The sequence below is a fragment of the Panthera leo genome, chromosome C1 (genome assembly GCF_018350215.1).
Source record: "Panthera leo isolate Ple1 chromosome C1, P.leo_Ple1_pat1.1, whole genome shotgun sequence".
In the NCBI taxonomy this organism is placed as follows: Eukaryota; Metazoa; Chordata; class Mammalia; order Carnivora; family Felidae; genus Panthera; species Panthera leo.
The window spans coordinates 160573380-160597090 of NC_056686.1; the positions used below are offsets into that span (position 1 = coordinate 160573380).

Here is a 23711-nt window from a genome sequence, read left to right on the forward strand (position 1 = left end):
TTCATTAACAGAAACTGCCAAGCAAGTTCAAGAAGTTCTATGCGGAGTTTGAAAGTTTAATGGTAAGTGACAGTGGCTCCTTTATTCTGTTCACTGTCTGCATTAATCCAGTTTCTGATTAGCTGAATTGAAGTTCTCATTTCAGAAATTTTACCTGTCCTTGTATGACTTTAAGAAGTTTATGATCCCGTTTTAGTGCTGCTAAAACAAGCATGTCTGACTAATGAATGGCACCCTCAGGAACCAACTTAAAGAGGACTTATGTCCCACATAAGGTCAATTTGTGTAACTAAGAAAAGCAGTGTAATAGGATCCTTTCCGCCTAGCATAGGTTGGCTATGGGTTGGAAGCTGCATTTTCCTTGGCTTGCCAAAATTATTGTTCCCCATTGGCTGGGAGGTGTTAACACCAGAAAAGGAGTGAGTAGGTCTTGGTAGGAGTGATGGAATGGTCTCAGAGAGGGCACATGGGGCTGGCTGTGCAAGGCAGAGAGGAGGGGAGTCAGAACTCCCAGGGAGGAGGGGGTGCTTTGGGAGAGGGGGATCTCATGGGTGGGGTTTGTTTTACACATTTTGTATTTGCTCTCAAAGGGCGTCTCTCCCCTCAGTCCCTGCAGGCAAATCTCACTCTCAAGCAAAAAACGAAACAAAAAGCAAGTTATTTTCATGTCAGCCGGGAAATTGTCTTAAAACAAAACTCAGGGGTGCCTGAGTGGCTCAGTTGGTTGAGCATCTGATTCTTTATTTCAGCTCTGGTCATGATCCCAGGGTCATGGGATCGAGCCCAGCATCAGGCTCTGTGCTGAGCATGGAGTCTGCTTTGGGATTCTCTCTCTTTCCCTCTCTGCCCCTCCCCACTGGCTCATGCTCTCTCTTTTTCTCTCTCTCTAAAATAAAAATGTTTTAAAATAATAAATAAATAAATAAATAAATAAATAAAGCAAAAATCAATTTAAGTCTACCTTTTTTTTTTTTAATAATAACAACCAATCTTTATTGAACTCTGTGTATTCCAGGATTGAGCAAAGTAAGTTGTAACCATTAATTTATTTAATCACCAAACAATCCTTTGAGGTAGCTCTCATTATTATCAGCTCCATTTTTACACGTGAGAAATTGAAGAACAGAGATTAAGAATCTTTTTTTGTGCTATGAACCAGCAAGTGTTTTTTTTTCCAGGTTATTAATTCTTTCTTTTTGTTTTATTTTTTATTTTTTTTTAATTTACATCCAAATTAGTTAGCATATAGTGAAACAATGATTTCAGGAGTAGATTCCTTAATGCGCCTTACCCATTTAGTCCATCCCTCCTCCCACAGTCCCTCCAGTAACCCTCTGTTTGTTCTCCATATTTAAGAGTCTCTTCTGTTTTGTCCCCTTCCCTGTTTTTATATTATTTTTGTTTCCTTTCCCTTATGTTCACCTGTTTTGTCTCTTAAAGTCCTCATATGAGTGAAGTCATATGATTTTTGTCTTTCTCTAATTTCACTTAGCATAACACCCTCCAGTTCCATCCACGTAGTTGCAAATGGCAAGATTTCATTCTTTTTGATTGCCGAGTAATACCCCATTGTATATATAGACCACATCTTCTTTTTTTTTTTAGAAGTAGTTTTTATTTTATTTTTTTTTTCTGTTCATTTCATAGTTTTTTTATTGTGAACTTTATTGTCAAATTGGTTTCCATACAACACCCAGTGAGACCACATCTTCTTTATCCATTCATCCGTCGATGGACATTTGGGCTCTTTCCATACTTTGGCTATCGTTGATAGTGCTGCTAAAAACATGCGGGTGCTTGTGTCCCTTCGAAACAGCACACCTGTATCCCTTGGATAAATGCCTAGTAGTGCAATTGCTGGGTCGTAGGATAGTTCTATTTTTACTTTTTTGAGGAACTTCCATACTGTTTTCCAGAGTGGCTGCACCAGCTTGCGTTCCCAAGTCTACCTTTCTTTTATAGCTACACTTGGTTGAAAACTATCTGATTGTGGGATAACAAACCTAGGTGTGTTAGGAGGCAGAGGGGGTGGTATGTGTGTCATTTAGTCATTAACCAGCATCTCTTTGTTTCTCTAAAGGATCCTTCTAGAAACCACAGGGCCTACAGGCTGACAGTAGCTAAGCTGGAGCCTCCTCTCATCCCCTTCATGCCTTTGCTCATTAAAGGTAATTCTGAGGGAACCCACAGGTCAAGCCAGTGATGAGTGTGTGGGGAAGAAAACGAACAAGAGCCTCAACAGACTGATCTCTTTGGGAAGAACAGTCCTGTCCCTTCCACCTTCTTCATCACCTCCTCTCCCCCTTGACTTTTCTGAAAGTGTTAGGAAGATTACGGGAGCAGCAGGGATCCATGATTTGGAAGACTTGCTAGGGAAACAGTTAGTTTGGAAATTTTACTAATCTCAGGTAAAGTGCTTTCAAAAGTTAAACACCTAACATAAAAGGAACTATTATCAGCTTTCTTCAACTGCAGTGTTATGCAAATCCTCCAGCATAATCTAATGGTGCTATTGTGGTTTCTTAGTATGACATATTTCTGTTAGTGATTAGAATGTGACTTTTATTTCTTTGCAGATATGACATTTACTCATGAGGGGAACAAGACGTTCATTGACAATCTAGTAAACTTTGAAAAAATGGTACGTACGGTATTGTAACCTTAACCACAATGTTTCTTTAAAATAAAATTTGCATTTGTACTAATAAAGGAAATAATTTCCATATATGCTGCCATGTTAAAAAGGTAGTTACGCATAAAGGAGTTTTGAAATATTCGGCTCAAATTGGCTACCTATTTTAGCCTGTCAGTTCTCTTTTGTGCAACTGAATGGCATTTGTGCTGCAGTTCACAGCAGCAGCTAGCTTTTATGCCGTGTGCTTCGTCCTTGGCTGCCTGTTGCTAAAATGCGTGAATGTTCCAGAGTGACTTCTATGTTGTTGTTTTGTTGTCAGGTTTGTAGAGCTAGACTTCCCTAGGATGCCTTTGAATTGTTTATCTGTTGAGCCTGACTTTAGTGCACGTAGGTAAAAGGCAACTCCATGGCAGATCTTTCTTGAGGAGTATTCACCTAAATGTATAAATAAATAAAGTTCACCCAAGTTCAGAGAGGGAACTTGAAAATCTTCACAACCAAAAACAATTTTTTAAAGAAATAACAGAAGTGAAACTGGCACGTATTCAGTATTCTGCAGCTCCCTTCATCAAGGAAAAGCTGTTATCTGGCATTGGTTACTTTGCAGTTTATTTTCTTATCTTCCGTGAAGCAATAAAGCAGGTCATGCCAAAACCTATCTTTAGCTACAAAGTGCATGTTAATGGAATGCTCCATTGTCTTCTAAATCCTTTGGCTGCAGCCTGGATGGATGGGGTGTTACAGCCTTATCTCTGTGTGGGTAAGCATCTGCCTGGGGTTATGGTTTGCAGTGGTGAATGTGGCACTGCAGGAAAAGCTCAGGACTTGGGAGTTCAGGAGACAGGAGGTTCAATTCTCAGCTTCGTCCCCCATAGCGGCCCCATAAGTTCTCTGTGCGTCCGTTTCCCCAACAGGAAGTAGCGATCATGCCTACTCTCTCCATGTCTGGAGATTGTCAATGGGTCCAGGGCATGTAAGCATTCCTGTATGCCATAGAGTGCTATAGAATTCTTCTCAGAAAACTGTTCTTCTCATCATTCCTTGATATCCAGCCGGTATGTATGACTCCAGGGCAACTGGAAACATCACGCAGTGATCCTGTAAGGATTGGACCATCCAGCTTTGGGAATGAGCAAGCCCAGCCTGGTGAAGAGGTCGAGCAATTGCTGGGCAACAGGTTTCCATGTCTTCGGCATGAGTTCACACCTCCTCAAAAGGACTCCATACTAGATGGCAAATATTTCCTCAGCGGTCTTCCCCTCCAAAGGCAGAGTACAAACATCTCTAATACTGTGTCAGTTTAGTAATTCTTTGGTCAAAGGAAAAAACATTCTTTTGTCTTGCTCACTTAATTAGTATGGAGAATTAAACATATTTCCCTGATTTCTCAAAACTTGTTTTCCAGAAATGAAAGATTTAGCAAATAGGTAAAGAACCTTCCAGATCACTTATGCAGAAATGCAAACTGAGGGGTAACTGAGCCAACTATTTGACTATAAAATATACATGTGCACAGAGGCGTAGAAGTCAGAGTTTCCTAAAGAGGTGACTGAGCTTTAGAACTTTTGATCATTAAAGTTAACTGAACAGAACAAACAAGGATAGCAAAACTATCTGTCAAGGAGAATGAAAGTTGTTTCATCTGGGCTTTTAGATCTTGGTGTTGCCTCCGTAACCTTCAAAGGAAGAGTCGTATTCATTGGATATTAAGAGAATTCCCCTTCTCCATTTCTCCACTTCTCCACTTTTCTACTTCATGCCCACAACCATGGGTTCTTAAATGCCTACCTGTGAGAGGAGACCCTTCATACCCTGCTCCTCACATCCTGTTCTCAGAGAGATTCCACTTTAACTTAAAAGCAACTGAACGGCCGGGAGAGCAGTTCAGCTGTGATAACAGAAACCTAAATTGACAATGGCTAAAGCAAGCTAAGTTGTTGTTTTTTTTTCTTCATGTGAATGTCTAAGCGAATGTGATAGCTTATGAAGCAGTCAAGGTTCCCGGCTTCTCCTCCCTTGCCATATCACCATGGTCCAAAATGGCAGACCAGCACCACCCCATTGCAGGTACAGGGAAGTGGAAAGGGAGAAGGTGAAGAGAGTGAAGGGAGTACTGAAAGAGAACTGTTTAGTTCTCTACTATAGCAACTATAAATTGTATTTCATTTAATAAATCACACCACGAGAAAGTTTAATTTTACAATTACCTTTCTGTGAGTTTAGTGTTACTGGTAAAAGAAATGGAATTTCAAAACAAGATTTGATTATGTTTTTTAAACCTGACCTTGACCAACCTGGCACTTGTTGTTAGCTTTCCCACCTTCTATCCCCATAAACAAGCCCACCCCTGTTCCCATAGCATCACCCCTGCCACATACAACTCCCACTAGCGGCCCCCCACTGACGCTGTGTGTCTTGGGAAGGATACAACTCTCTTTTCAAGTTGACGTCCACACCACTTCCCAGTCATTCATCAGCCAGGCCAAGGTGGTGAGCAGAACTGGCAGACTTTGTGGGGCTGGTAGGCGGTGTCCCCAGAGGGAACCCCTGCCAGGGGCAGAAGTCACCAGGGAAGCCAGGAACACAGATGCCTTTTCTTGGTGGCAGCATTGCCCAGTCACAGCAAACTACTGTGCCAGCCCTAAGTATTTTTATTTTGAACCTTTTTACCCTTGAGGTATGAAATGAGGATTAGAGAATTTGTTGCATATTGGTTTTCAGGATTTATGAGTATGAACAAAAGAGAATTCACACTCTGATCCTTATGCAAAAAAAAAAAAAAAAGGCAGACATTCTTTCATTTGGGGGGAACATAAAGGAGTATTCAAAAAAATGTTTGAATAAAGCCCTTTGTATCTTTCTATGGCATACATGAATATTTATAACATTTAGGAGGTAGACTAGCAATGGATTAGAGGATAATATGCTGGCTGGCTGCCACTATCCCAGGCTGCATAAAGCATGCTGATAGCCACGGATGCTACTGTATTAGGAGGTTGGTTCTATTTCAGACATACCCATATTTAGGTGTATTTATTTATGAACATTATTTTAAGATAGTCATTTTATTTGGAATGAGAGGCATGGGGCAAGCTTCTACACTTGTGGAAACATTAACAGAAGCTAACTCATTGAGGAAAGAGAAATGCTTTGAATCCTTTTATTTCTGTATCAGTAATTACAGCATTACATAACTAGCAATGATATGTTTTCTATCACCAATAATATTATTACAAGATCCATGGAGAAAGCATCGGATTTATATCAAGCTATGGAGAAAAGAACCTCCAAGTAAAAATCAAAATGTTCAAATACATGCAGTTCTCAGAACTTTCCAACACAATAAAAACCTACAAGAGGACCTTGCAAGTTTATCTCTTTATATAGAACTCACAAACTGGGCTAAAAGCAGATTTTCCAAAAAATATGTTTCAAAGCAATGCAGTATGTGTTGACTGTTCCGGCAAAGGGTTTTGCTAGGAAATGCAAAGAAATCCCATCATCTTTGACCATTAGGAAATTATTTATAGTGAAGAAGGTAAAACATAAACATGTGAAATATTAAAAGCAAAAAAAGATATAGAAACTAGTTTACAATAGTAATAAAAGAGATGTCCAAAGGCACAAAGAGAGGTAACTTGAACTATATCAAGAGGAAAACAAAACCATGTTAAATACAACAACATAATGTAATCAAATCCAGACTTGTTACCCTGAGCACCATCCAGCCTCACCTCACACTTCATCTTCTCTGTATTCAATCCAAGTTGGCAAAACCAACCTTTTTTCTTTTTTTTTTTTCCCCCTGCCTCAGGGCCTTTGCATTTAGTTGCTACCTTTGCCTGAAACTGTCTCTCTGCTACTCTTCACCTATCTGGGCTTTCTCATCATTCGGGTCTCAGCTCATGTGTCCCCTCCTCCAAGTGGTCTTTCCTGACCACCCTCAAACATTCTTCTTTACTTGTCTGTCTTCCCCACTAGAATATAAGTGTCCTAGACCAGGTATTTAATCAGTTTTGTTCACTGATACTTCTCTAGCACCCAATAAAAGAATAACCCAGTTATATTCCAGTTTGGGATTTAATCCAAAAGTGTTTTCTATTTTATTAGAACACTTGATTAAGCGGAATTTCCCAAGCACTTTGCATTACTGATAGTTTATGCAAGATGATTCCCTCAGCCTTCTTTCTGTTCCTAACTGGACATCATCCTACCTCCCCTCCTACCTGTGGTGCTGCGTCTGCCTCTCATTGTCCTTTCCTGAATGCAGAGAAGCACAATAGTCTGCATTTGCCTGGACAGGCACCTGAGCTACCATGTCCCATGGCCATGATATGTACAATGTACTGTGAGCATCTTGCACGTTAACATGTGCATATCTGTATGTCACACACCTCTTGGATATTAAAGATCCATAGCCAGGGGACAGGGCTCAGGGTTCTTCCTCAAAAATGCATATAGTGGAGCCTGGCTGAGCTCCCGGGCCTTTTTGTCTTTTATCTCTGTTCCTTACCATGCAGTTAATTCTACTTGGTTGCTATCATGGGCACCATCCTTGTAGGTGAGAGACTATATTTCTAGATCTTGTGGGGAAAAAAGTCCTGTCCTAAATATATGAGGATCTGATAAAATAATCAGGTGATATAGATGTGGTTTTACACATGCTCAGCAAGGAATTATTGACAGAGTTTTTTTTTATTTGATAGGCATTCAGATGGACGCAGAGTCAAATCAGTAGGGGCAGAAATAAGAAAAGGTAACGTGGGAAACATTAAGAACAAGGTTGGCAAAGATCTCAAGTGGCAAGAGAAGGAAAGGCCAAACTGTTCAGGGTAGGCATTTAAAAGAGGGCTGAAGTCCAGGAGCGGCTCCTCAAAGGACTCCGAGCTGAGAGGCCACATAGCCTGTGAAGAGGGAGGCTGTCCTGGCAGCTGTCTGTCTGTGGGAGGGAGGTCAAGAGAGTGTAACAGTGCAAGGTGGCATTGCCTGGAGGGCCTGCTGGTCTGAACTTGAAAAATAGACAGAAAAGCCTGTTCCTCTTCAAGGATGGGAGAGCTAAGGGAAAGCTGGGCCCGGGGGACCAAAGTCAATATAGAGGTGGCCAGAAAAGCTGGAGACAGCCTGCTAGGTTATCAACCTGTCTGGATAGGCACAAAGGCAGAAGTTGGCCAGCCCACTCCTAAGGGCACGGTACCACAGAAAGGTAAACAGGGAGGTCCAGGCCAAGGGCCCAGTCTGAGAAGCGCCTCTGACCCTTCACAGGATTCAAGGGGAATTACCTGCATCAGAGCTGGAGGGAAATGTGTTTGGAACTGCAGCCTCAGGGCCACTTGCCCGTGCCGGGTTGGAGTGTAGACAGCCACTCGCCCCTTCCTATGGACAGCACCTTTGTACTGGGGATCTTGTAAGGCAGGCCCTGGGAAAGACTTCTGCTTCTGAATCACTCTGTTTTCAGCTAAAGAAATAAGAACTTGAGGGTAGTTACAGAGTCCTTGGCTTGCTACCTCCTTTTTTCTTCCTGAGCTTCCCTCCATGAGTTCATGTCCTGAGGGAAATTCATCAGCCTTCCTATGGGCCCATCTCCTAGCCTCCCGGGTGAGGAACCGCACGAACATATTAATTTGTGCAAATAAACGCTGAAGACCTGGACCTAGAATTAGTCTCTGGAAAAAGGGGGGGTGGCTGTGTGCGATCTGAAACGTGGAACCCCAAGGTTCTAACTTCTAACTGTGGACTGCTTTCTTGGCGAGGGCCCTTGCAACTCTGAGGTGGAGATTCCCAGTGGGGGTGGTGGGGACACATCAAAATCAGTTCAGGTGTGGAGCGGGGGGGTCACACCGTCCACCTATACTGATGGTGAGAGCGCCTTCGAAAGGAGCATATTCTCCTCACTTCACCCCCCACGTACAAACTGCTATTTTAATAAGCCAGTTGCGAAAGGGAGTGTGTCATAAACCTCAGGGTTGCTGAGATGGGGGAAAAAGATGGGAAGCTCTGCCTTGGAGTAAGCAAGTATTTCCCCACCGCCTGGCATTATAGGAAAGCTGCCTGGCCTGCTCCAGGCGGGCCAGCCCGCTCCGGCAGGATCAGTGAGCCTAGGGTATAATCTTTGGCTTCATCCCTGCTGTGGTAGTTGGATAACAAAGCCTGTGTTTCTCTTTAACCTTAGTTTCTGCCAACCTTAACTGAGAACACCAGTGAATGAATGGCTGTTTGCCGTCAAAAACAACATGTAAGGCTTAAGTCTGCAGAAGGATAGAAAGACTCTAAGCAGATAAATGCAAAATCCTCCACTTTGGGCCAAGAAATCAACTGCACATCTACAGAGAATGAAGCTGTGTCCAAACAGCAGCTCAATGAAATGGGTTCAGAGGTTTTATCTGCTAGTAGTTCAACAGATGTCAGTAAGGTGACTTTTCTTTAAATTGTGGACTCAGATATGTAGCATCATCTAGATCAAGGAAGGAAAATAATTCTTCTTCTGCACTCTGTGATTTGCTTAATCCAGGGCACCGTGCTAGAGACTGCCTTAAAGAGACCCGAACCGGTCTTATGGAAAATTGTTAAAGCAATTGGCAATACTTCACAATTTTTATTTTATTTTGAAGTTTATTTATTTATTTTGGGGGAGAGAGAGAGAGCAGGGGAGGGGCAGAGACAGACACAGAGAGAGAGAGAGAGAGAGAGGGGCAGAGAATCCCAAGCAGACTCCACACTGTCAGCATGGAGCCCGAGGCAGGGCTCAAATTCACAAACCGTGAGAGATCATGACCTGAGCCGAAATCAAGAGTCAGGTGCTGGGGCGCCTTGGTGGCTCAGTCGGTTAAGCGGCCGACTTCGGCTCAGGTCATGATCTCGAGGTCCGTGAGTTCGAGCCCCGAGTCGGGCTCTGGGCTGATGGCTCAGAGCCTGGAGCCTGCTTCCGATTCTGTGTCTCCCTCTCTCGCTGCCCCTCCCCCGTTCATGCTCTGTCTCTCTCTGTCTCAAAAATAAATAAAATAAACGTTACAAAAAAATAAAATTAAATTAAAAAAGAGTCAGGTGCTTAACTGACTGAGCCACCCAGGCGCCCCAGAATTGGCAATATATAGATTGAACCAGAAAAGACTTGGGAGGTGGGGAGACATCCACAATGGTTGTCTTCTCGTGTTTGAAGAACTGTCCTGATAAGAAGGAACTAAATGTATATGCTGTGGCTCCAGAGCTCACAACGAGGATCGGTGGGTGAAAAGCAGAGGGAAAATGACTTTGACTGAGAATGATAAAGAAATGTCTAATAGTTAGAAATGTCTAAAAATGGAAGGGGCTGGCCTTGGCGAGAACGAGTAGCTCTCGCTGGATGCATCCGAACAGTGGGAAGCTGCTGTTGACAGGCAGGCTATAAAAGGCATTATGCACCTTGCAAACACTTGAAGAAGGGGACTCCTGAAGCCTCTTTTGGCAACCCAGGAGAGAGCCTGGTAGCTGGCTGCAGCTGTTAACAGCATAGTGCAGGTGTCCATGGGTGCAAAAGAGGGTGGAGTCAAAATATCAAGTTAACCCTTCTTTGGCCTTGTGAAAGCATTCCGTAACTATGCATCGCCTGGCAGTGCTGGTGGGGTTCACAGGCGGTTACCGAGGGTTTACATTTTGCAGCATTTCCCTGCGGACCTCACGGAGGAAAACAATGGGCCTTGTTGCAAAGCCAGGTTTGGATTTCAAAGTTAAACTGAAGTTACCTCTGAGTACAATTAAAAAGGATACGTCAAAATTAAAACCATTGTTAGAATTAATCAAAGATTTAGAAAGGTAGAATGAACTCCAGAGCTGGAAATTACTGATTTAAACAATTGTTCTCACATTTTAAACCACATAATGAGCTAAAAATTATGAAGCCTCAGAGTATAGCTGTAAAGAGTAGTCTAAAACCGAAGTCAGAATGAAATGTTTTAGCTTTCAAAACTAAAAAGCAGAACAATTACTCCCTACAAAATGGTATAGGAAGAGGTTTCTGACCCCTGCTAATTGTTTTATTATTCTTCAGAGGGGCACTCTGGCAGCATTTCCCTGGGTTTTCAGTAATTACACTCCATTCAGTATCTGAAGAATTACAATAATTCCACACAGAATATACTCGTGCCCTTCCGATGCAAAGCCTTTACAGAAGTGAAAAAACAACTTACAGTAAATTAGCAGGAAAATTATCATAGTTACTGTTTATTTCAGGGCTCCATATATCAGAGGCTAATTCTACATTGTATGTTACGTTTTCTTGGAGGTATTTGTAGTATATTTCACATGCTGACCAACAGACATGCTGGTTTTTAGGATCTTTTATGAAAATGACGTTCAAACTTTTCCGATTGCCTCTCTGTGTATGAGAAATTACCCAGTGCAGACGCATGTCACTTAATGCTTGACAGAGTCCGCAAAGCCTCAGTATTCAGCAGGCTGCGATCAGTGTTCACATACACTTGTAAAGCTTTGACTCTTCTGTGAGTTTTTTTTTCCCTGCCAAATAAGTTGGGGTTTTGTTTGTTTGTCTGTTTTAACACTACAGAAGATTTCTCAGTCATTTTGTATACTTTGGCAAGCCAAGGGTCCATGAGAGAAGAAAGCAAGGACTAGAATTACATGGCCACTCAGAGATAAGAAAATCTCTTTCCCTGGCTGGAGCCTGATCAATTTTCTGCTCGTGTTAGAATTAATCCACCATCTCCGCGGGACCCCCTTTAGAGTCTGAGCAGCAAAGGTGTCCTGAGAAAATATACAGAGTCTAAGGGTCCCAGCTGCTGTTCAAATACCATCAGCAAGAAATGTGCATACATTCTGGCTGAGAAATGGTCTCATGGATGTTTTTCCTCATGTTTCTGCCCTTCATATTTTTCCTCCTTTCTTCTTTGTCTTAAACTAAGTTGAGTGCAGTATAAAAAATTCACTTATAAGTCTTTATGGCAACCAAAACATTGCAAAGAAACTGAGAGGATCACTTAATGACAAAATTAACAAAGGTTAAATAAGTTACCATCCATCCATAAAGTTGAATACCTACTCGTTTTTTAAAAATGCTTTAAAATGCAAGTGGCATGGAAAACAGTCACAATGCCACGTGAAAAAACGTGTATCACAACAGAAATACATATGTAAAATGTGACTTCAATTGTTTGAAAAATTTTTACTTATTTTTAAAGCATTAGAAGGAATTGTACTAAAATATTAATGAAGTGACTCTGGGAGGTGTATTCTAAGTGACTTCTACTTTGCTCTTAACTTTTATTCATTTTCTCAAATGTGCACGCATTAGTGTTATGATCAGAAAGGAAGAAGAAGGAAGGAGAGAGGAAATCAGATAATTGAGATTAACATTAAAACACACCCTTTGGCTGGAAGATTAGAAGGGTCAGTAATGCACAGTGTTGAGAAAAATGTATAGGTAGAATATTTTGATTATATTCAGTCTAATCTAATGCCTCATTACTGAGTCCTGTTTCTTATGAGGCACTTGATAAGCTAACCCTTCTCCAAATCTCGGATAGTCACAAATTCGCTTACAAGTTCACAGTGACCTCTGGGAAGGGATGGTGAAAACGAGTCCTGAGGAGTAAGACACAGTCTGAGAAACAACAGACTGATTTTTATGTCAGAGGCACAAACAACTCAACTAGAATTATGCCATTAGTACTCCTCATCTGAGAAGTGCCTTGTATGTGTGACTATAGATGCCTCTTTCAAGTAATGAAACCTGTTCTACATCAACCAGCTGCCTCCAGATAGTCAATGTCTCAGAACAGAATGTTTTTCATGGGCTCAGGTGTTACTGAAATAAATCATCGTTTGGTTTCCTTTATAGACTATACACTAAGCTTACTTGCATTTCATTCTTTCTTTTTTTCTCTATTCTTTTTAGCGCATGATTGCGAATACTGCCAGAACAGTGAGATACTGCAGGAGCCAGCCCTTCAGTAAGTTAAATGCTACCGTGTGCTGCAATCTAGATCTGGGTGATTAAGTCCTTTTTAATGAGGCTACTGAGACATTCTAGAAGTCTGGGTAGTATTTGATTGTGTCAGGGGCACTTTGGACCATGAATTCTCATGGGATAGAGGCCTTGAGTTGAAGGATTTTCTAGCTGTAGAACTAGAAACTAACCATAGAAATACTATTTTATGAATGAACTTAAAGAGAATAAATTTGCTCTTTCTAGTGTGACTAGAGACGACTAAGGCATGATCACCAACGAATCCTGCCTCAAAGCAACTCTTTATGACTCACTGCTTGATGTTGAGAAACTCACATCAATTCCTGATGACTCAGTTTTGTCGTTTATAAACTGGGAAAGATAATATTTATTGTCTCTTGGGGTGTTGCAAGAATGCATTAATGGGTATAACACATTTGTAAAAGGTCCCATAGCAGGAATTCATATTCTATTTCTAGTATTCTCAGGTGAATTTAAGAAGTTCTTCCTAAATCTGAACATATAGCAAAATAACTGCTGCCATACAATGCTTTAATATAAAACCATTACCAATAATAAATAGCAACCTTAAACCAATGGGGATTAGGTTGCATCACAGAACCAGGTCAGCTCGCCAGACCAGTGCTGCTGTCTCCTGGGCTGGGACTTTGGGTGGGGGTGGAGCTTTGGCTCCCTTGCGCTGGGCTGGGAGTCAGAAGGTGGCCCCTATAAAAGTTCTTTGCTAAATTCATTGTATGAGTCACTTGAAGTCATTTGGCTCATTAAGCCAACATGATCATTTGAGATGGACGTGACTTGGAGGCTACCAGTACTGTCCCTTCCAATAAACCTTGTGCTAAAAGAGGCTAAAAGTTTCTCAATTTACTAACCAGAGCTGTCTTTACCCTCCCTAGCCCAGGACTGGCTCAAAGTGAGGGTTTGCTAATGCAGGATGCCAGAACTGAAAACTTCTCACTTTTTAATGTACAGAGGGGGAAAAAAATCTATGAAAAGTAATCTTTCCTTAGGGAGCAAGTAGCCCTTTAAAAATTTTACTCAAATGACTGTGCCTCCTCTTCTTTCCAAAATGGGAATAGTCTTACATGTCGTCAACCGTTCCTGCGTGGATTCTGCAAGGATTAAAATGTCTCACATCTCTTCATCTAGTAATTTACTGTATGTATAAAGACATGGTCTTAAAGCAGCCATACAAGTGAAATAGGAGAATATATAAGTGATGTCAGTCTACAACAAGGCCCATGAACCCATGGCCCTTTGGGGCTCTAGGAAATTCCTGAAATGAAACACAAAATTTCTGTGTCTGAGAGGGTTTGTAGCCTTGGGAAGGTTCTCAGTGAGATCAAAGAACTGTGATAGAATATGTTTTGTTCCATAAGCTTCTTTGGAAGTAAATCCTACATTCTCCTACATCTTCTCCTAGAAAAGTGGGGGTGGGCTGGGGAGATTTTATATATATGTGTGTGTGTGTGTGTATATATATATATATATATATATATATATATATATATATATACACACAATATCCACTGCATATGTTGAAGTTATCAGTAACTGCTGGTAAACAACAGCTGCTCAGCTCTGAAGTCAACAGTCTATAGATAAAGCTATAGGAATAGATTTGTAAACATTGTGGGAATATGTACAATGTAATTACAGTATATTGTACATATAGAGTACACTGCCAGGGAAAAAGCGAGGAATTAAACACTGTGGTATTATTTATATGTGATAATTATACTGATGAGTTTCTTCCTAGAGCAAGTAGGGGCCTTTGTATTTTCTCTCTGCTATTCTGTGTTCAGACCTGCAACACTACCCTCCACCCCATATGCAGATGGCATTCTAACTGTCTTTGGGAGTGATGTCAGTGCCCTGCTTAGAAAAGAGCCCCCTACTGGTGATCCATGGGGCAGAGGTAGCCCATGGACCACAGCAGAAGTGTTGGGTCTACACAGAACATGTTTCCTCTTTTATTTGGAAATAGTGTTGCCATTAAAAAATTCCAGGAAAGAAATCCAGACTTCTCATTTCTCTAGAAAAATAGGAAGATCTGGCAACTCAGAATGCAGATTCCCAGACAGCAGCATCATGCGGGAGCTGAATAGTCACTTTCAAAGGGACCTGGGTTTCCAGTTCACCACTGTCAGATTTGGCCTTCCTCACTCATATATATTCTCTGCAGAGGGCTCTGGACACTTATTTGATTCTTTTTTCAGCCTGGTTTTGGAGAACTCTGTGAACTTCAGATGACTCCATTGCTTACATGCTTGGGGAAGTAGGTGAGAATAGAATAGTAATTGGGATTTCCGAACAAGTAGCATCAGGGAATCGAAGGTCTAGCAGAAGTTATGACTTCAGCGCATGAGCTGAACTTTTCCCTACCCGTGAACGGTCTCGAAGAGCACACATCTATGCAGTGATACTGTATACTCTTTGCAAGTAACAAGGAGAGTCAGATTTATTAATCTCACTGGCTTGCTTCAGTTCAGCCCAGGTGTTAAGCACTTTTGTTAGGAGCTACTGAAAACCATGTCTTGGGGCGCCTGGGTGGCTCAGTCAGTTAAGCGTCCTACTCTTGGATTCCGCTTGGGTCATGATCTCATGGTTTGTGAGTTCGAGCCCCACATCGGGCTCTGTCCTATCAGCTTGAGATTCTCTTTCTTCCTCTCTCCTCCCTTCCCACTGTCTCTCTGTGTCAAAAATAAATAAATAAAACTTTAAAAAAAAAAAAAAAAACTACGTCTTTTGCCGTTAGTCCTTGTCTGTATCAAAGGGAGAAGAGAGCTGAGTGTGAGACACAGGTGGGATGGAAAGAGGAAGCAATTTTTAATGTATAACCAGAGGCTATCAGGTGATGCTTTCACTTTAATTTGGTGCCATTTTTTTACAACAAAGGAAAATGATCAAAATAGGTGATTTCAGAGAAGAAAAGGGTAGGAGAGGGGAGATGGAATATCCCAGTGGAAACATTTCAATGAATATGGTATGTTGAAAGGTTTCAATGGAAACTTGGAATCCATGGTAAATGTAACAAATAATTGGAGAAAATAAAGCTGTATCTTATATGCATATATTACACAATGCCAATTTGCTCTCTTCTCTTTCAACAGATCCTGATGCAGCTCAAGCTAATAAGAACCATCAGGATGTCCGGAGTTATGTCCGGCAATTAAATGTGATTGACAACCAGAGAACTTTATCACAGATGTCACACAGATTAGAGCCTCGTCGACCGTAGACATTTTAAGTGCCCAGAGCAATGGTTTGCGTCCAGTCCACAGTCTTTCAAAAATGCCATTTATGCTACTACTGACTGTATTGTCACTAGAAAATTCTACAAAACAAGCAGAAACGCGCCCTGAGACATGTCAGGGCTGCAGCGTACCAGCGTCATAGTAAGAGAAGAAATTCTTTGACTTGCATAAAGCTTTCACACTCTAGCATAGGAATCTCCAATTTGTAGTCACACTATTTTATTTCCAATTGTGCCATCCTCTTTGCTGAAACATAAATTAAGTCCCGATGATAATGGTAGAAACACCATTGTCAAGAGACATATCAAGCCCCTGACAGTTTTTCTCAGAGAGTTGGCCGAGTGAGATGTGCTACAAATGCTGTGGTGGTATAGTTTCACAATTTTATCTCAACCTTGATTTTGGAGCATGGGGGTCTTGGAAGGTGTTGAGGAATCACATAAATCCAAACCATAACTTGTATTCTAGCATCTTCATAGTCTTACCTCTGAAGGAATTGAACCCAACCACATCACTATAAAACATTATGGCTATTGATGTAATTTAGGGAGGACTGGTCCATAATTTCTGGATGATATATAGAATAATATTTGTGTTTACAATGTAACTTTTTTAAACTCACAAATCAGGATTACATACATAAGAATTCCACTAAGAAACTCCAAGGTTCTAAGAATTGCCAGCGTTAAGATAAGAAAAGAACATTTCAAAAGAGCACAATATGCACAAAACATTTTTCAAAATTAAAATATTTTCCTGGGCATTAAAAATCTTTACTATTGGCTAATTATTGTTACTGACTAAAAAAACACATATTTTCTGGACTTAAATGTTATTACAGATATCTTAATTTTCAGCAATTGTTTTGCACTTTCAAATAGATTGTAAATAGTTCATTCAATCAATGGTATAGAGTTATTTATTTGCTATATAATAGATATTGTGCCAAATGATTACTTTTTATTTATTTTATTTAGTATGTAATTTTGGAGTACATTTTTTCCTCTTTTCACAATTAGGCTACATTTAATGTGTAGGAATTGTATGTATGTATATCTTCTGTAAATAACAGTATCTTCATTAAATATAATTGTTGACAAGAAAAGGTTGTGCTGTTCTCAGTTCCTATAATATGGGAGGGGTAACCATTCGGTATGGTGGGGACTCAGATTTTTTTTAATTGAAATAAAATTCACATACTATAAAAATCACCCCTTAAAAGTGTAAAATTCAGTGGCTTTTAGTATATTCACAAGGTAGTTCAACCATCGTCACTAATTCCAGAACATTCCCCTCATTCCTAAGAGAGAGCACATGTTCATTAGCAGACACACCTCATCCCCTCTCTCCCAGTCTCTGGAAACCACTATCTGCTTTCCGTCTCTGGATTTACCTATTGTGCACATTTTGTGTAACTGGAATTGTATGATACGTAGCCTTCTATATCTGATTTCTTTCACCTGGCATACCATTTTCAAGGTTCATCCATGCCACAGCATGTATCCACACTTCATTTCTTTCTATGGCTGAATACTATTCACTTATATGAATATACCACTTGTCAGTTGATGGACACTTGAGTCATTCCGCTTTTTGGCTATTAGCCGCTACGAAAAGGCTCTGGATTTTAGAGCTGCCTGATATGGGGCCTCATACCGTTTCTCAGTGATTCAAGCACTTAGTAAATATTTGATGAAGAGATTTCTAAAATTCTTTCAAGCTCAAATATGTCTCTATTTTTCATGTTAGCATTTTTCAGCGTGTGTTTCAGGCCAGACTGGTCTCATAAGTTCACAAACTGTTCCTCCAAAAACAGACCCACGACTGCAAAGCAAAAGCACAAAACCAAGATGGTATCTTCAAATAAATTTAGGAACCACTGCATAATTACCCCATTCTTAGAAATGATTCCCAATGTTCATTAACATATTAAAGAGTCTGAGAAGTCCTGCTGTAATCCCTCCTAACATCTCACAGTGGACGTTCACTTTGAGAAATGCTAAAGCAGGCAAATGCCTTTCTGTGTTCATTTATATCATAGTTCAAGGTCCCCAGGGGAGTTGTTTTATGCAGTGTTCTCCCTCCTTCCTAGTGGAGCATAGTGTCTGGAATTTACTAGAGAATGTTTTTAAAAAGCCACTGAATTTTCTTGATGTCTTTGTTGCTCAGCATTTCACTATCTCGTAGACCTCAATATTGGCTACAAATTTTCACCATTATATAGTTTTCCCTTTCTAGATAATTTTGAAAGCTGAGAGATGAAGCTGATAGCCGGTCCCTTGGGCATTTTTGCTCACTTACTCTTCTTTATTCCTACCTCACTTAAAAGCTGGTATCCTGGGGCGCCTGGGTGGCTTAGTCAGTTAAGCATTGGACTCTTGATTTCAACTCAAGTCATGATCTCACAGTTCGTGAGTTCGAGCCCCATGTTGGGCTCTGTGTTGACAGTGTGGAGCCTGCTGAGGATTCTGTCTCCTCTCTCTGCCTCTCCCCTGCTTGCTCTCTGTAACTTTCTCAAAATAAATAAAAATAAATTAAAAAAAAAAGCTGGAATCCTATGTCTGACAGCCTCCTTCCCTCAATTTCATGATGACTGACACCTTTTGACATTTGAATTTAGTTTCAACATGATTCAAAATTGATACATATCCCCCAATGTATATTCCTCTTAGTCTTCCAAATGAGAATAACTACTGTTGTACTTAATAAAGATAAGATTTTTAATTATGTCTGGATTCTTTGAAAATGCATTAAATGCTGTTATTTGAAGTAGCAATGGCAAAGTAAAAGAATTAACACTCTAAAAATGGACAGTAGCCAGGCAATCTTTCCTGAAGCAGGAGATGCAGTTAATATTTCAAAATTTGCAAACAAGCCAAAAGAAAATGAGAGGCCTACAGGGTCACAAGAAGGATAATGAGATTTTCTGTAGGACATGAAAAAGAAAAAAGAATGTTTTTACCAAAAACACCTGTAGAAAATGATACATTTGAGTGTGTAACATACCTGCTTAACAAGGTCACTAGACTGTACAGGAGCTAAGCTTTTCCAGCAACTTTTGAATACTTTGCAGGTTAAATAGATTTCTCCTGAGTTCAGTGGCTTTTCTTCTTAAATTTTTTTTTCATTCATTTATTTTTGGGAGACAGAGACAGACAGAGCTTGAGCAGGGGAGGGGCAGAGAGAGAAAGACACAGAATCAGAAGCAGGCTCCAGGCTCTGAGCTATCAGCACAGAGCCCGACGCGGGGCAGGAACCCATGAACTGTGAAATCATGACCTGAGCCAAAGTTGGATGCTTAACCAACTGAGCCACCCAGGCGCCCCCATTTCTTCTTAAATATGAATGCAGATCAATGACCACCAGTGTGAGAAAATCAAACGTATTCTGGTTTCAAAATGTGCTTATAATTTTTTTTAAAAAAAAGCAGCATAGATATGCAATGTGGTAAAAATGAACCCCTACTGTCAATAGGTTTCCTTTTACTGTCAATCTAAAATGTATTACATTTCTTGCTTTGGAATGATCTTAGTTTTCTCTATTTGTTTTAGGTTAGGGAGGAAGAATTTCCTCTGCCCTTCAAGATTCTTCTAGCTGGACTAAGAATCAAATTGACACAAGACAGATTAACAGGAGAAAATCAAATTTAATAGCATACTCATGGGAAATCCCCACACAGACATGGAAATTTTAAAGATGGGCAAAATGAGGTATATATATCATCTTGAACTAAGGAGAAGGGAATAGGGGGCCAAGTCTTCAAAGGGAAGAAATGCAATCTTCAGAAAGAATGAAAAGAAGTCAATGTTTGGTAAACAAATGTTTGCTGGGCCACTCAGAAACAATGGGACAAAGAGAGGACTTTGATCAAACAGGTCTTGCTAGGTTCCTCCTTCTCTACAGTACCTAGTTCATATTATACTGTAGTTACGTACAGTGATAGCTCTCTTCCTGGAGCAGGTCCTCTATCTAAATTCTTTTATGCAATTGAGAGAGGAAGTAAAGAGCTTTTCCTGATTCTGCTGGGGTTTGATTGCTTTTTAACTCAAATAATCTTCATGCCAAAGTGGCCCATCTTGGGCAGCCTACCCTTGAGCCCTACACCTGCATCCAGAACAGCATGGTGTTGGATGGGCAAGTCACTTGTAAACTGACTTACAAACATGTAACTTAATTTGAAGAGACCTTAACTTAATTAGACTCCGTTAGTTATCTTTCTGTTCACTCGCTCATTAGCAAATAATGGTCAAGGGGCTTACTGCGTGCCAGGCCCTCTATGAGCTCAGGATTGAATGGTGAGAAAAACTAGAGGGTTCCTGTTCTCCTGGAGCTTATCACCTAGCAGGGAAGACAGAAGATTAATCAAATAATCGAACAAATAATATAAGCACGCTTCCAGGGAAGGATATGGTGTTGCAAGGACCTGTCATAGGGGATCTAACCTGACCTGAGGTGAGGAAATGTTTCCTGTGGAAGAGACAGTAGGCGCATACTCTGAAGAATGGAGATGCTAACTAAGCAGAGAGAGAAGAACATGTTCAAGCAGGAATAATCTCCGCAGTGTGAAGGGCGGAAAGGTCACGGTGGCAGAGCTGAGGGAGCGCTGGTGAGCATTCCCAGATGTGGCTCAGAGCTGCAAAGCCTCCAGGCCTTTTCAAGGAGCTTCTGTCTTTTACCAAGAGCGGTGAGAAGCCATTGAAGTAATTGAGGCAGCGGTTGGTGTTCCTAATGGTAGCCCTTGGAGGGCAGGGTCATGGCTTCACGGCACCACATTGCAGAGACAACGTGGTGTCATCCTTGATTCCTTAATGACTATTTTATGCAGGCCGAAAGGTAAGGGAGGAGGAACCGTGGATAATGGCAAATATCAAAAGCAGTCACGGACCTGGACACTCACACAGAGTCACGCCATCCTTCTTCCTGACTTAGTGCGCACTGAACCGCTTTTTAATTCTTTTGCTGCAAAATAGACACACTATAAAATTTACCATGTTAACCCTCTACAAGTGTACAATTCAATGGTATAAGGTCATTCACATTGTTGTGCCACTGTCACCAGTATCCTTCTCCAAACCTTTCTCATCAACCGAAACTGAAACTACCCATTGCACGGTCATTTCATACTCTCCTCCCCCAGCCCCCGGTAAGCACAAGCCCACGTTCTGTCTCCATGGATTTAGAGGTTGCCTCACATAAGGGGAACCACACAATGTTTGTCCTTTTGTGTCTGGCTTGTTTCACTTAGAATTATGTTCTCGACGTTTATCCGTGTGGTAGCATGTGTCAGAACCTTTTTCCTTCTTAAGGCTGAAAAAGATTGCATTTCATGCGTATGCCACATTTTGCTTATCTATTCATCCGTCATTTGGTTTGGATGAATCTTTTTTGGCATTGTGAATAATGCTGCTGTGAACATGGGCATACAAATATCTGTTCGAATCCCAGCTCTCAACTCTTTGGATATGTACCTAGAAGTTGAATTGATGAACTGTATGGGAATTCGTGTCTAATTTTTTGAGGAACTGTCATGCGGTGTTCCACAATCGCTGCGCCATTTTATAGGCTACATCTGACATAGCCCATGCCTACCTATGTCACTTCCTTGGAGACCAAGGCTGCCGATGTATGGCATGAATTCTGGGAAGAGCAGTGGCCAGGGCACCCAGGACTCAGTACGTGGATATCCAACCATTGATCAGGAAGCTTCCATTTGTCACAATGCCCTCCTTTAAGCCCCCTCCTTTAAGCCCCATCATAGGCCATGTGGCAGTGACAGACCCAGAACCGTGGACTGTCCCTGCTTCTTTCTTGGTAATCATGGCAGATTACCATTGCCTATTGCTCGACGCTGAAGGACTAGAGGAAATGTTATTAACCCCAAGAGAGTAAGGGCATGGGAATGGGAAAAGTGTCTGCCTTGCTTCAGCTCCTTTGCACGTGCTTATCCAGCAGCTAGGGAAGGTCAAGGAGGATGCTACAGAAAGCCAGCATTTTTGTTCTTAGGGCAATTTAAATCTGGAAAGACTGGGACCAAAGGCCTGCTATAAAGGGAAGTGAGCACAAGGCACTGGTGTGGGAGGCCCTCCAGACCTGGGGAAGAAAGAGAGGCTGGGGCCAGGGCATGGGAGAGCTGTTTGATTCTGCAATAGTCCCCTCTCTTCAACCAGCAGGGAGGGTTCAGATTCTTCCCTGGCAGGGTGAATCAGAAAGAGTGGAAATTCTACAGTAGGAGGACCAACACAAGAGAATAATCGGAACAAAAGTTGGCATAAAAGTCTTCGGAATGGGTTTTTGCAGCACCTGAGACTAGTGCTAGAGGATTGGAGGACCCTCACGAAGTCTCCATCCATCCATCCATTTATTATTTATTTATTTATAATGTTTATTTATTTTGAGAGAGAGAGAGAGAGAGAGAGAGTGGGAGGGGCAGAGAGAGAGGAAGAGAGAGATCCCAAGCAGGCTTTGTGCTCTTAGCACAGAGTGTGACACAGGGCTCAAATTCATGAATGGTTAGATCATGACCTGAGCCGAAATCAAGAGTTGGACACTTAACTTAGCCACCCAGGCACCCTAGTCTCCATCCATTTAATTGAAGGCAGGTGGCAAGAGTCTCTAGCATGATAACAACAGACACCTGGCAGGAATGGAGTACAATTGATGGTTCCAGTAAGAGTCCTGACATTTCAGGGCAGAGAGACAGAGTCGAATGGTTCAGTCTCCCCAGTGAGGAGAGGGGCTCAAGGTGAGGAGACACAGCAGCTCTGTGGTAGAAAGATTCTGCACCAGCCAAGATGAAGCAGCTTTAGAAGGATGGGGAATGAGGTGGTTCATTCCCGTTGTGGAAAGATAAACCATACCGGCAAGTATATCGGTTGTTGTGTGTATATTAGACAGGGTTCTCCAGAGAAACAGCACTAGTGAAATGTATGTATATGTGGAAGGAGATTTATTTTGAGGAGTTGGCTCACACAACTGTGGAGACTGGAGACTCCAAAATCTGCAGTGTGGGCCAGCAGGTTGGAGACACAGGAGAACCGATGGTGCAGACAAAGTCCAACCAGTGTGCTGGAAAATTTCCTCCTGCTTGAGGAGGCCAGGCTTCTTACTCCGTTCAGGTCTTCAACTGATCGGATGAGGCCCACTTAATGATTAAGGGCTTTCTCCTTCCTCAAAGTTCACCAATTTAAACGTTTATCTCATCCAAAAACATCTTCTAAGTTCACACAGAAAATAAACCGTTGCCCTGTGTAACAAATCTCCCCCAAATTAGTGCCTTAAAACAACGACAACGATTCTACGGTGGAACTGGGTAGTTCCACCAATCTGGGCCGGGCCTGGTGGATCAGGATGTGGCTCAGTCACACACCTGCAGGGGGCTTGTATAGGCCGGCCTCAGATGGAATGGGTTCATCTCTGCTCCACACGGCCTCGCATCCTCCAGCAGCCTAGCCTCCGCTCACTTGTCAGTGGGGAAGGGTTCCCAGGGAACGAGCAGGTAAGCAAGAGCTCTCGCGTCCCAGGCTCAGAACGGGCTCGCCATCGCCAACACTCTGCTGGCCACAGTGGGTCAGGAGGACAGCCAAGATTCAAAGGGCAGAGAAATAACTCTGTCTCTAGATGTGCCAGAGACACATCTAGAGACAGATGTCTCTAGAGACATCTAGATGTCTCGAGACAGATGTCATCTAGAGACAGATGTCTTCCAAGTCCCTTCACAAAGACTGGATACAGGGAAAGGAAAACTTGTGCCCTTGTCACCAATGGTCTACTAGAGTGAGGCTAGCACAAGTCGCGACTGTCTGGAAGGTACATTGCTCTTGTTCGTGGAGAGTTTTTCGGGACCTGGTGCCGCCAGGTGTTTTTT

General features: G+C 41.7%; 1 protein-coding gene across 4 annotated transcripts in view; it reads left to right on the top strand.

The window, feature by feature from the left end:
- Positions 1 to 16897, top strand: part of RAPGEF4 (Rap guanine nucleotide exchange factor 4) — a 291851-nt gene extending 274954 nt beyond the window's left edge. For all 4 annotated transcript variants that reach the window (XM_042949147.1, XM_042949149.1, XM_042949150.1 and 1 more), the window contains 5 exons: positions 12 to 62; positions 2081 to 2168; positions 2577 to 2641; positions 12522 to 12576; positions 15704 to 16897. In XM_042949147.1, coding sequence (XP_042805081.1) covers positions 12 to 62; positions 2081 to 2168; positions 2577 to 2641; positions 12522 to 12576; positions 15704 to 15831 — 387 coding nt within the window. In that variant the 3' untranslated portion in view covers positions 15832 to 16897. The remainder of the gene's footprint in view (positions 1 to 11; positions 63 to 2080; positions 2169 to 2576; positions 2642 to 12521; positions 12577 to 15703) is intronic.
- The last annotated feature ends 6814 nt before the right edge of the window (positions 16898 to 23711 follow it).